The sequence below is a fragment of the Temnothorax longispinosus genome, chromosome 6 (genome assembly GCF_030848805.1).
Source record: "Temnothorax longispinosus isolate EJ_2023e chromosome 6, Tlon_JGU_v1, whole genome shotgun sequence".
Classification (NCBI taxonomy): Eukaryota; Metazoa; Arthropoda; class Insecta; order Hymenoptera; family Formicidae; genus Temnothorax; species Temnothorax longispinosus.
In genome coordinates, this window is record NC_092363.1 from 18,985,859 (window position 1) to 19,000,022 (window position 14,164).

Genomic DNA, 14,164 nt, shown 5'->3' on the forward strand with positions numbered 1-14,164 from the left:
GAGAGGGGAGAGGAGAAGAGAGGGAGGGAGGGGACACCCCCACGTATCGAGCAGCGCCATTGACAGCGCGGTGCTGCGTGGAGCCGCGAGCCGAATAGCAGATACCACCGATACCGGATCCCGAGGCGCACGTAATCGGCGTGACACCGGCGCGGCGCGGCGCCGAGAGAGAGAGAATTTGGCGGTCACGATCCTGCGCACCCCACGCGACCACCGATTGATCCACGTGCGAAGACAGTGACAAAAGTACGCGCGTGCTACGTGTGTGCGTCCGATACGCCGCTAACGCCGCCCGTCATTGTCGAGTCCGGCGATCGGACGGCAGCCGCGCAGCCCGGGATCGTCCCGGAATCGTCCTCGACGGACGGCCAATCGCATTCGAAGCCGGTCTACTACACTCGGTTGGTAAAAAAGCCCGAGCGGCTCCGATACGTCGAGGGAATTCCTACGTCGGCCCAGAACGAGGGGGAGGGAGAAAGGGAGAGAGAGCGAGGGAGAAAAACGGAGTGAGACACCGGAGCGGCCCGTTCCGAGGGAGAGAGGGTAGCGCCTGAAGAGAGAAAGACGCAGGAAGCGGACGCGCGCGGCGCGTTGCGGGGAAGAGAGATAGAGAGAACGCAGATAGAGCGTAGGGAAGGGAAGGGGACGGCTCGCTTAGAAGGCTAGGTATCGGGAGACGACGGGGAAAGCTAGTGCTTCACCACCCGCACGAGTTTCCCTTGGACATTCGTCCGTAGCAATTCGCGGCGTGTTTTCTTCCCTCTCCGAGTGCGAGTGAACTACGGTTGGACGGTGCCCGTCGTCATCAGTTATCCTCGTCGTCGTTGCCGGTCGTTATCGTCGTTACCGCCATCGTCATTATCATCATCGCCGCCGTCGCCGTCGCCGTCGCCGCTGTCGTCGTCGTCGTCGTCGTCCGTCGCCGTCGTCGTCGTCGTCGTCGACTTGATACAATCGTCATTTATCCGTGACGTAAATCGCGTCGTCACTGAGTCTCCTAAGAAGGAGGGAACGGCGTGCTCGAAGGAGGGAGTAAAACGCGGGACGGAAGTCGGAAGAGAGCCAAAGAGGAAAGGAAGAGGGAGAGAGAGTGAGGAAGTGCGTGCGTCGTAATCGGCGAGGAGGAGAGATTACGGCAACCCGAAATCATTCGCTGAGATACATCGTGTGTGTCGCCACGACACGTAAGCCGTGCCGCTCCTCAATCCGGAGCGGATCTGTCGAGGAGGGCGTTAAGGGCGAAAGTGCACCGGTACCTTTTTTTCTACGCTTGTCTTCCCTCCCTCTCTCTCCGCACCTCGGTGGCGCGGGAGATCAGCCAGTGTTTTAGTGCCAGTGTTTAAAGTCTACCTCAGTCGGCGGCTTGCGGCCGATAAAGCAGTTTAACAAAAGCATATTTAACAGAGAGAGAAAAAGAAAATTAATACGTGTGTATATATATATATATAGAAGGAGACAAGTGTAAGCGCGTAATCGTCGCTTCATTTTGTGCGCGAGTTTTGCAACAGAGAGCAAAGTTATTATCGTAAACATGTCTTTGGATAAGTTCGCGGAAGGCGGTATGCTGCAGAAGGAGATGGAGCGTCTGGAGATCGAGGAGAAGAACGGTGATAGTCCGAGGTAAAACTAAGAACCACGTAGCGTTATTTCCCGTTGGTCGCCAATTAACCAACAGGTGTTAATTTGCGATCTTAATTATTTCATTAGTAGATTACATACGTTCATTGAGATATAATTTAAAATTATTATCTGTTCTGTATGTTCTGAGAAGAATTTTATTCTTGAAAGAGAAAAAAGAAACGGAATGCGCGTTACAAATTAAAATTAAATTTTGACGGAATATTATCGTGAGACGAAACACTGAATATTTTCGAGACATTTTACGATCTGCTTTCGATCGTACGATTCAGGCATTTCTCACGTACATATCAACAACTTTACAAGCTTGCGAGAGGACTTGTGAGAGCAATAACACAAACATGAACGAATATTGGAGGTCGTTCAAGAATGGTTAGTCATTTCGATTAGGAGTAGTCGATAATTTCGTCGACAACAGACGTAATGTATTATTGTCGTCCGTTATGAGTACATGGCACACGAAATTTCAATGTGATTTCGACAGAAATACACGAAAGTTTAAAATACACTTAACTCCGGTGGAAAACTCCGGTTAATCCAATGCGGTTCAATGCGAGATTTTGAGAGGACTACATTAGCGATTCGCGATTGTCGGAGATACTGGCACGCAAATCAACGCGAAGTCAAGACCATACATTTCCAATTGGTCGATTACGTCAGGCCGCGATTGTTTGCGAATTCACTTTTTAAGATGCGTGGCGATTATGTAATATGATGAGATAAATTCCGGATATCGGTCGCTTCCGCCGTCGTCAATTAAGTTCTCATCCTTATAACTCTTTCACGACTAAGGTATAGGTTCTTCAGGTTTATTTGCGAAGAATATAGGATGACATAGGGAGAAATCGGGGACACACTTAATTTAATAAATTAATTATTAAATAAATACGCACACAGTGTGAGAAACAAGAATGGTTAACATTTCGTACTAGTCAAGCTATAAAAATTATCTTTTTTTGATAAATAGCCGACATTTATATATTTTTTTTTATATTTTTTAATATTCACATATTGAATGCTCCCACTTCGGTATCTATACTTAGAGAGAGATCGTCCATTAAAAAGAATCCTGATTGTTTAAACACCAAGAACGAAAGTTGTTTCTTCGATGTTGTCGCTCACGGCGAGCTTTCGTCTGTGCGGAGCGTTTCAAATATATACCTGCCTGCCGATTTACACGCCGCGAGACAAATATAATGGCCCGCAGACGGCGAAATTGTATCGCGATTCCGTCTCGACGAAGTCGAGTGTCGTCTAATCTCACGGCCGGCCAAGAATTACGCTCGCAGAGTCAACAACCTCCTCGATAAATATCGCCGATAACGTAAATCAAATTACGCACGCACGCACTCCGTGCGCGGGCGTATCTCGTCATTTACACCATGCCTCCTCGGCGGCATTCGCGCTTTCGTGCCGCTGAATGGTCGCGATCGACTTCGAGTGACGGGAGATAAAAGCCGTTTCCATATTACTGAACGTGATACGCAATCAGATTTGCAATACCTAATATCGCGCGAATTCACGTAGTGGATTTATGTAGTTATAATTTAAAAAGAAAAAGGTTAAATATTATTTAAACTCATAAATGAATTGATGTCAGAAGTGACGAGAGCTGTAAAGCCATTAGACGAATACGTCCGGACAGGAATTACTATTTAATGAAGTTGTTTTAACTTTCTTGCATCACGGAGAACCATCATAGCGGCTTTCGTTGTACACTATATATACATATATGTATATAATAATATATGTATATATTTATCATCTCAAATCCTTTGACTCAAATCCTAGTCGTTTCATGTGTTTTTCACGAATTTTTCCCTTCGTATACATTTAAAAGTCGTAAAAACGACTTGCAGTTTCACTCATTTTTTCCCTTTGTATTTTTGGAGGTCGCGAGAACGATCTGCACTCCTCGACGGAAGTGTAAAAATACTACTATATTTTTTGGAGCGGTTTTTTTAACGAGTCGTCGCGTGAGAGAACCGTGCGATCGCGTGCGATCATCTCTTCATCAAATTTCAACACCGCGCGCGTCTCGCGTTACTTTGAGGTTGTCCTGCGGTTTCCTTATTCATTTATTCGTTTCAAATTGCGACAGGATGCTTGTTGGCGCACCTCCTTGCTTTACATTGTAATAAAGCTTATGAGAATGTTCATCATACGTAATATTACGCTTTAATTTATTATTTAGTTTCTAATTAAAAGAATTTAATTCAACGAAGGTGTATTTCTTCGGGCACGAAGAAAGCTCTGTCAAAGAATTCCGAGGAATCCCAGTGATTGTCAATGCGCATTTAGTGCTGATTGCGATCCGTCTGGAGCGGTTTTGTTTGTTTGGTATGAAGAGCGCGGTAATGTGGACGCGGCAGTGCGTGTATGCGTGCGAGGCGACGAGTGTGATGATGACGATCGCTATTAGGAGATTTAGAAGCGGGGAGGGGACAAGGCGAGCGGGGCCTCGCGTGGAAAGTTTCGGCTGGAACCGCATCACGTGTCCGTCCCGCGGGTTTAATTGGCGGGGAAAATAAAGACGCGGGTGTAATATATTACAAGAACAGATAGAGCATTTTCTCCGCGCGTGTTTAAGCACAGAACGTTTCTAAATTTCGTTTTCTCTTTTCCAAGCGCAGCTCACACGACCGACGAGATAAAAGAAATGAGCGAAATGAATTCTTTCAATAGAGGACGGAAGCAAGAACGCTTTTGCCGTGAAGCAGAAGGGAAAGTTTGTCTGACATTTCGTACAATGGTAATTTCTATTTTAATTATGTAACAATCTCCGTTACGAAATATTTGATTTATATTTTAAAGTATTAATTTGTAAATATTGCTATATAAATGTCCACTATCTCTAAAGAGAGAGATTGTACGCGCGTACATGGAGTGTTATGATTTGTACTTTTCATTCTGCTATTTCATTGTATTATATTTTTGGATCCGTGTCGCGACTTAAAGAATCGGATTCGCTTGCGTCTCTACGCGCGCGCTCCTTTGCGAAGTGAAAGAAGAATTCACGACGACGTAATTGCGCGTGTCGTCACGCGTTTACGTAATGGAAAATTACGTAAGCAGGCAAAGAAAAATATCACTGGTGACACGTCGTAAGTTTCGCGCACGCGTGTTCGCTAGGTAAACGTTCGCAGCGCCGATCTTTTTCACGCATCGACGAAATTCGTGATTTCCCTTTCGATCGCGACACCTATATGTGCGTGGTACTCTGAAGAAGAATCTTTTGATCTCTTAATTCCCCTTGTTTCAATGATCAGAATTAGTAGCCTGTTTTTCCTTCTTGACTCCCGAGTTTTCGACTGATTTCCGGAATTTTCCATTTCGTTGCTTCCCTAAATGTCTCGAGTTCGCGATTTTCCCCACATTTTCCTTCCTAAGCAAATATATTTTCATCAAAACCAGCTAGGTTTTATATACTTTTTCAATTTGTCGAGCCGTTTTTCACTTTTCGTTGTTAACACCATCTTGAGCTTTATTTTTTCCCCCTTTCTTTGTTTCGATTCTTCAAGCGCACGTTCTTTTCCAAGCCGACATTTTCGAATACAGAACGGCAAGCGAGACGTTTTCTTTCTACCTTTGCCCTCGCTTCTTCCGCCTATTTATTTACCGCCGGTTTCCGGTGCGGACTTCGCCATAATAAAACCGTACGCGTACATATATGGTCTATTTCCCCGCGTTATTTTTAAGCCGCGTCGCAGTTCGTGTGCGATATGGTGCACTATTTCTGGCCCTAATTCGTGCGTGTCACGCGGACGCGCACGCACGGCGTGTACCTGATGCGAGTTCTCCACGTGGGTGCACATGGGCGCCGCTAGGAATTACACGTGCGGCCCCATTTTTGTTAAACTTCATCAGAAATCTAAACTACTTTTTTTCATGTTATATCCCGCGTTACTTTCGAATGATTTACGAAAAAACTTGCATTTGCTATGAATAAAGAGCTGTTCGATGAAATTTTAGCGAACGGAGTACACTGTGATTGTAGTAAAATTAAAAATATCTTGGAAAATGCTCCAAATGTTCTCCATAATTATCACCTTAAAAATTAGAGCCAAATCTTAATTCTTACGTTGCAAATCGTTCACAACTCGAGAGTTATATCTCAAAACTTAGAAATGCTCCGGTATCTTTATATAAAGAAAACCTGACTTTCAATTAGCCAGACGAGGCGCGATTGAAAATTAAAGCTGTTAATATGATCTGTACATAAATGCGCGCGTATACTCCGTTTATGGCGGTAGAGAAAGTCTTGCTTGATCCCTGTTCTTTATTATTCCACCTTAATTCTCGAATGAGTCACGCTGCGTTTTCGTTTTACGGGGTGTCATTCTTGAAGTCACGTACGCGATACCGTCCCCCTCGCTCTATCGCCGCCATTTTCGGCAAAATCTTATATCGCAAACACAATGAAGCCGTTGTGCGAGTTATAAATTTCAATGTGCCTTTCGATACGATTTCGACGCTTTCCGTCTGTGAAAAGCGTATAAAAATCTATTTCATATTTATATTTTTAAAATTTATTGTAAGATATTTCATGTAATTCAAACATGTACAGTTTATATTATATGTATATATTATATGGTCTTAATCGAATGATTTTTTAATTCACGTGACATTTTTCTACAACACTGACAGTTTTATATAAGAGCTCGAAGATTACAAAGTTAAAACCTAACGACGGCCTACTAAATTCTTCTTAGAACTCTTCTTATTTCGAACAATTACACGTGAGTACCGTGAACCTTTCTCAATTTATTTTTATGCTTCTTGGTCAGTCTCTGTTAGAGTTTTTCCGATAAAAAAAAATTCCGATCGGGCGATAACGCGATAAGTAAACATTATGCGTACTCTTCGCCCAAAAGAATTTCCCGTCCGTGGTGACGTCCATCATGCTGATGGCGACGCCGTTCAGGGACGAAATCACGCCACGTGTAACACCAAGACCAGAGCTCGGCTTTAGCTGAGAAGGAAACTGGCTGATTATTGATTGCATCGATTTTTTAAATATTACTTTCTATCGATCTTAATTTCCCATAATAAAATCTTTTACACGAGAAATCAATAATAACAACAACATTAATAGACCTACTATATACAACAATAATTGATGTATTTAGATTTATTATTAAATATTTCGATGACAAAATTTTAATTCGATAAAATTCGTTAATCTTCCCTAAATATATCAGATCATAATTCAAGTATCTGCTGAATTTTTAAACACTACAATTTGTGGTCTTGTAATTTTTGGTACTGTATCGATTTTTTAATAATTCATTTTAATATGTATATGGATGATATATGTGCGAAATATACAATGTATACGCAACAACCAATCTCTCTCTGCGACTGTGAAGAAAAGAGAACGTTATGAGATATTCAATATTTTATCTTCAAGTCACGGAACGACATTGGCTGCTCTCATTCGGAGTTGTTAACCTTCTTGCCACGATGGAACCGAACAAAACTACCATAGAAAAAATAACTACCTCTAACTTTACTATTTAAAAAGTTTTTCTTTCCTGGAAATCGAAAGGAAAGTTGAATGACGTGTCTTTATCATAAGACATATTTATACAAATTATCGTAAATAGACAGAGAGACTACTTTTAACGAGTTTGTTTAGTGACTTAATGTGAACTAGGTGAGTCATTGTAATGTCTTCACAAACACAGAGAAGATTTTCGACGTGCCACTACAGTGGCCCTTCGAACGGTGTATGTTTCCGGTAACTATAACGGCTTTAATATACATATATATGTCAAAGTATCACTTGCAATTTTTTTACATGATAATCGTCTCCGAAAAGGGTATTATCGCGCGCGCAAAAAGCGGTTACGCGAAGAAGATCGCGTGCAAAAATCGCACGGCGATCCCGGACAATCACGCCGCCGCTCTCTATCGTTCTATAACGACAAATAATGACGGATAACCATAATAAAGTTAAGTGGGCAAGAAGGAGCGGGGAGGGGGGAGAGGGACGAATTACGGCGGAGGCGGCTACGTGGCGGAACAACGTGCGTGACTTTAATTTAAGAGCGGACAGTCCGGATACGGCGATCTCGGCGATGCGTCCTCTCCCTGCCGAGATATCGCGAGTAATAGAAATGTAAATGGCGAACGGGCGATTCTGAGAAATGGAAACGGTCTGCTCGTACTTTCACGACGAGAGGCCGGCGAACGTTATGGAGACGCGTGTTCGAGTTACGTCGCGGCCGAGCCGCCATTTTCTGCTGGCATGGCGGTCTAAGCAGATATAGCGGATGCGCTATCTTGAATAGAGGGAGAGAGCGAGAGAGAGAACGTGTAATATAACACGTTAGTGCATAACATAAATAACGTTTGATTTGCGCGAGCGGATCGAAAGGAGATGCCGCAATGAGCGGCCTTATCATCGATTCATCGAAGCGAGTAGCAACGGCGAAATACCACGTCACGTGTCGCATCAGCCAGGCTCCGGATAGAGCGTTCTCTACGTTGTTCGTGGCTCTATCTTCCAGTGAAAACGCGCATCGCGCCTTTTTTCGCGTCGGTAACGCAGGCATCTATGACACTGTCGTCGCGGAAAATTCTTCCCGTCGAAAACGTTCATCTTTTCGACTATAATTTCGAGATTATAATAGTATAAATTATAGCTACCTCGAGCACTCGGCGGAGACGTTCGATTGACTCTTTTCTTTTAGTATCAAAATCGAATCGAATCAGTCAATGAATACATTTCATTGTTAGACAAGATATTAAGTTACTGCGTGACGATGCAAACTGTTATAGCGCCGATTATTACGAGAATATAATAGCCAATTTTCAATTTTCAATACTAAATATCTTAGCCAAACTAAGCTTTTGATTAAACAAAGAATGAGATTTTATTATCTGTTCGAATTTTGAAACGTTTGAACTTGTCATAACGAAGATGTCTTCCATCACTTTTATATAATAGTTAAAAAGCAAATAATAATAAATTAATGAAAGAATCTGTGAAAAAAATTAAGGGAGAAAACATCTTGTGACCTATATAAAATTTCCTCCAATTTGCTGAATTTTTATTTAAAAAGTTGAGGAATGGTTACAACTGAAGAAGTTGTATTTTCTCTATTCTCTTTATTTTATCGCTTTGTTACGGAAATATTTAAGAAAGGAAACTCCGCTGAATGCAGTATGCAGCCTGCGTTTAATAATTGCAAGAAAATATCTCTCCAAACGTTTTCGTCTCACACAAAGTTTTCCGTTATCGCCTGCATCATTCTCGCCTCCCTGTCAATCTCAGCGTTAAGGTTCCTCTTGGGAAATCTTCCGAACAAAGAAGCCAGGTAAATTTTTGGCGCGTTTTAACGGTCCTTCGGGCTCGACGGGTAAACTTCCAGGAAGGCCCCTCTGTCGATTTCTCAATATTTCCTTTTACCTGAACACGGGATCGAGCAGACCTGAAAATTTCGAAAGAGACACGGGAAATAACAGAAGGGTATCTTTTATGAGCGTTTCTACAAAGAACTGCGTTCTCTTTCTAAAACTTTTCTGATGGTCTTCGGAATATATTGTTTAATTTATAAATTCCTTTTAGAAGTTTTTCTTCTGGAATTTCTTTAAAAAAAATAATCTTTTATGATGGATCCTTAACGAACCCTGGTAACTTAAAGAATAATATTTCTTTGCCTTTTTTCATCTTTTATTCCATTGTATCTTTTCCTTACTTTCCCTAAATCTCAGTTTTTATTTTCTGTCAAGATTTTCAAGGGTGATCTCAACCATATCCGATAGCATTTCGCTATTAGAAATCTTTTCGTGACAATGGAAGACACACGCGGATAACAGCAAAAGAAACTGCCAAAATTTTTTCTGAAAACAAACATCTTTTTTTTAAATCATAAGTAATTTTAAGACGTTCAAGTTTTTTTGAATTTTACAATATAAATAACGCAGAAAAGCTTTAAAGAAGAGACTTTTTACACGCAAAATTTAAACGTAGTGTACCTCTCTTAGCGAAATAACTTAAGAGCGTAAAAATGGCGTCGGCGCTCAAGATATGACAGCCGCCATTTGCAAACCGGCTTGCGATGTCCCTCACTGATTAGCATACAAGTTGCATACTAGTCAATCATTATCAAGCTGTAGCGCTAACAAGGATTTGCTCTTATATCTGCGAATATTTGATAAATTAACATAAGAAAATAATAGCAACTCTTCCGTCCAAATTTTTAATAGATATTTGGATTATTTGTACACTTATCAGTTTTCCTTTTTAGTCCGTTTCAAGCAAGCGACGCGAATAGTTTGAAGAAAATAAAAGTTATAAACATTACATAATTTATTTCATCAACTTTTATTACAATGAGAATTTTGTCACATCGAGATTGTACTAAAATTAATCGTGTCGGAAATATATATTAATTTATATAACAATATATTATACATTTAACACATTAAAATATACAATTATACTTTGGATAATAGATTACGATATGATAACTTAAGCATGAAGTTATCGAGTCGTCTCGAGTGTCTCTCTATTATTCTTAGTTCTTCTCCTCGATATTTCTTTCGTTCTTTCGTATAATCGATGACTGGAAAATTCCTCGCAGGCTGCGAATCGCGAAGTGCATCGAATAGTCGAGACGCATCAGCGTGACATTATGCTCGCGCGATAGTCGCGGTATTTTCTCTAGTCAGCTCGCGCGGGAGTTCCTTGCACTCTCTTTGTCTCTCCCGTCGATCAACGCACCCGCGAACGATTCCGTTTCCACCTTATGGCCGAAGAAGACAGACGACGCCGTGCCCCGTGTCGCTGGCCGCGTAGTCTTTCCTCTCGTCATCGGATGCGTTCCTGGAAGTGCAACGGAGCCGTGTCTCCATACGTGGCTAGCAGTTTCTCCGTAACATTGATTAGTGTGTCTTATCAGAGTCTCGTAAGCAACGAACATCCACCTCGCTTTTTCGCTCCTCTCGCGAAACATTGTCACGACCTTTTGTGGGATAAAATCTAGCCCGCGATTATAATTCAAGTTTTTTAGTTTATGTATACGTGACTTGCCTAGTTCTGTCCCGCACAACTTGTATAGGTACTGCATATACAAAAATTATAAATGTTAGTTTAATTATCTTCAGCGTTTCTAATTAAAGATACGAGATCTAATTAGAGATTCCGCGATTCGCACTTTAATTATTTAAATTAGAATGGAAGTAAATTTATGTGCAAACGTGTGCTTTCACTCTGCAAACGTTACGGTGTAAATATAACAAATAAGTTATGCGGACCGAATGGCACATGAAATATAAGCGAATATGCAATACGATTGTGCTGAATGTAAAATACATTTATTGCCCTGTCAAAACAATCGTTTGCATAAAAGAAATTTGTATTCGCTGAACACGGCATTATTTGCCGACGGGAAATGTATACTCTCCATACATTGTTCTCTTTAAGAATATATTTCTTTATCTCGTTAATCTTGTTCAACCGTAATTTCAGCTTGTTCGTACAAGCTGAGAAATGTTTAGGGAAATGGAAAATAATTTGTAGAGAGAAATTAATTTAAAGAGGAAGTAACGTGATACAAGTCAGTTCTTTATGATTCTAACGCGACGGCCTCTCTCGTCCCCTGCCGTGACAATTTAAAAGGTTAATTAGACTATCGCTGATTATCGCGTTGGGCTTATCCTTCCTTTCTCTTGCCGACCACGTGTAACGGTTTGTAAACGTACAGGGGTCTTCATGGCTGCCTCTTTCCGGTCGGTCGTCAACTAACCGAGGTCACGCGAGCTTACGTAAAAAGGCACATATCTGGCTTTCGCGATCGAGTCAGACCGTGGGCCATTATTTATTCAACAGCCTCGTCCTACTTTGAGCTTTTCGCCGAGCCCGTGCAAGTCCGCGACGTCACGCTGAAGGAGGGCTAAAAAAAATAAAACGAGGGTGAGAACCAAGGGCGGAGAGGAAGAGAGTTCAGGATGCTTCCTAAGATTTATTGTATTTTTTTTATAATCGCTTTTATGCTCCTTTAAAGTGTTTGCTCGTTAAGACTTTACACCTCATTTTATATACTGTACCCATCGTATTCTAATTTATCGAGTTAATTTCAATTAATATCCTGCAAAATGTTTTCGCTTACTGACAATATATTTCATTTATGAATTCAACTTTCTGTAGCGCAAGTTTGATCGATCGCTATTTATTTGCATGATTTTTTTATATTTAATTTTGATGTTACAATCAGCATTTTTAAAAGCTTATATGTACCAATACTTGAAATTTCGTCACGCAAAAGTCACGCGGAAATGAGCATACTGGTTCCCATGCAATTTTTGCTGAAAAAATCATTTTTTAACAGACATTATCCACGCAAATTCTGATGAGACCGCAACGTGATAATTAAATTCGGGGTGATTTTTGGCGCGCTCTATTGTAGTCACCGCTGTTTACGTTCTCGAGATGCATCGTCGCTACGTATCGAAAAAACACGGGCGGAAATGATCTAAACGGAACACCGAGAAACAAGAGAGACGCGAAACACGACGAATCGAAGCGGCAAGGGAGGAAGAAAGAAAACGAGAATGGTGTCAGAGATACAGGAGAGAAGAGGAGAGAACTCGGCGCGGGGCCCTAACAAAATTTTAATTAAATTTTATAATCTGGAGACGACGTTGTCTCGGGCATTGTACGGGCGGCTGGAACTTAAGCCTTTGTCACGCGAGCGGCGGCAGCGACGACTCGTTTTCGTATCCCGCGGGATACGCGAGCGAGGGTGAGTGGTTGCATCCTCTCCCCCCTCTCTTTCTTTCTCTCTTTTTCGCTTGCTCGCCATCGCGACATGAATACATCGCCGTTGCATTTAATTAATTCCTCGCCGATCTCCCCCGCCGCTGCGCCGCGACGTCTCGATGTCCGTGTATTTTATTCGCTTCTTTTTTTTGTCACGGACGATTAAACAGCCGCCTGGTGCCTAAATTCGATTAAAACTAGAATCGACGCCTGGCGCCGTGTACCGAACCGCGCGGGACAGCCGCTTCCTGCGTCCTTAAGGCACGCATCGCAGTCGGGATTACAATAAACACCGGGAACAGCGTATAGTTTTAGTTGAAGGAGAAAAAGAGTGAACAAGTGAGTGTGAGTGCATGAGGGAATGAATTTTTTATTTAAACGCTCCTGACGTTAATTAAACCTCGAGTTTTTAGCAAGTAGCGTTTTCGCATTATAAAAATTATATAGCAATGTCAAGATAATTTTGTTGCGACAGATGTTACGGTAAGACAAAAATATAAGCAGAATATAAGTTTTAAATTATGATGAAATTAGGAAACTGTTTAATCGAAACGCGAATCTCAAAAATTTCAGAACGGTGTATTGTCACATTTCCCTAATTAAGGGCATCTTAAGAGGTTGTTTTGCACAAATAAAATTTTGCTTCGGAATTGAGTGAATTTCGACCGAGATCCTCCAGCCGATTCTACCACATGCCTCTTCACCGAGAGCGAGGAGGACGAATCTCGAGGATCTCTCCTCTCGCCGCCCTACGAGGGGCTGCGTAGGCCTCTCCTTCGTGCGTGTGTACCGAGGGAGGAGGGCCTCGCAAGTTAAATTCGCGCAAAGTTACCGGCGATGCCGCGACCCACAGGCGTGTGTGCTTCACCCACGCACCTTCCCGAAGTATTGATTACTTTCCGCCTGTGGGAAGGAAGGGACGCGGATAAAGGGTAGGGCGGGATAACAGGAGCAGGAGGACGAGGAGATGGAAAGGACGGAAGGGAAGCCTCGTATACTTTCTCTTTCTCGCACTCTCTTTTCTGGCTATATTGTGACATCTTTCTCTTTCTTTCTTTTCTTCGTACACGCACACACAAAAATGCGTGTTCTTCTTTAATTTATATTACTCTTTCTGAATATATTACTGTTGTAGAAAATGCAACTGAATAAAATATGTGGAGAGATATTTTATGATTTAATTATTAATAATTAATACACATATTGCAGTATAGTCAGTTTATTATTTATAACGTTAGTACTGTATGCATCGAAAATATAATAATCGTGAATTCAGAAGTCTTAAATTGATTCACATTTAATGTTTATTCGCATAAAATCGTTCTTTATTCTCGGTGTACAAAGCGGTGTTACTATCACATTTAATATTTTCTATTTTATCTATTGAGTGCTATGTTACTATATACTCTCACTTTTTTTTAACTGTTTTCTCATTTTGTTTCACTTCCTTTTATTCTGGTTTCTATGTTTTCACAATTTTGCTCATTTTGGTAATAACATCAGTAAATTCTTATTAACGGAGTTCGTAGGAAAGTAGAAGCACAAATTCGTGTACCCCCATTTCTCTCTTACACACATGTTTTCTAACGCTTTCTTGCTTTTTCTACGTGACTAACGCTGTGACATATATACATTCATTCTTACTCCTTCGCCTTTGCCTTCGTCTTCGCCTTCGCCTTTGCCTTTGCCCTTTCCATCTCGCCTAAAACCACCATCGATTATATCGCCGGTCATCTACTGCGAAACGTGATCCTCGTA

General features: G+C 41.6%; 1 protein-coding gene across 1 annotated transcript in view; it reads left to right on the plus strand.

Moving 5' to 3' along the window:
- The first annotated feature begins 661 nt into the window (after positions 1-661).
- Positions 662-14,164, plus strand: part of LOC139814087 (insulin-like growth factor 2 mRNA-binding protein 1) — a 54,424-nt gene continuing 40,921 nt past the window's right edge. The window contains exon 1 of the mRNA XM_071780068.1: positions 662-1,620. Within this exon, the coding sequence (XP_071636169.1) occupies positions 1,532-1,620 (89 nt within the window). The 5' untranslated portion in view covers positions 662-1,531. The remainder of the gene's footprint in view (positions 1,621-14,164) is intronic.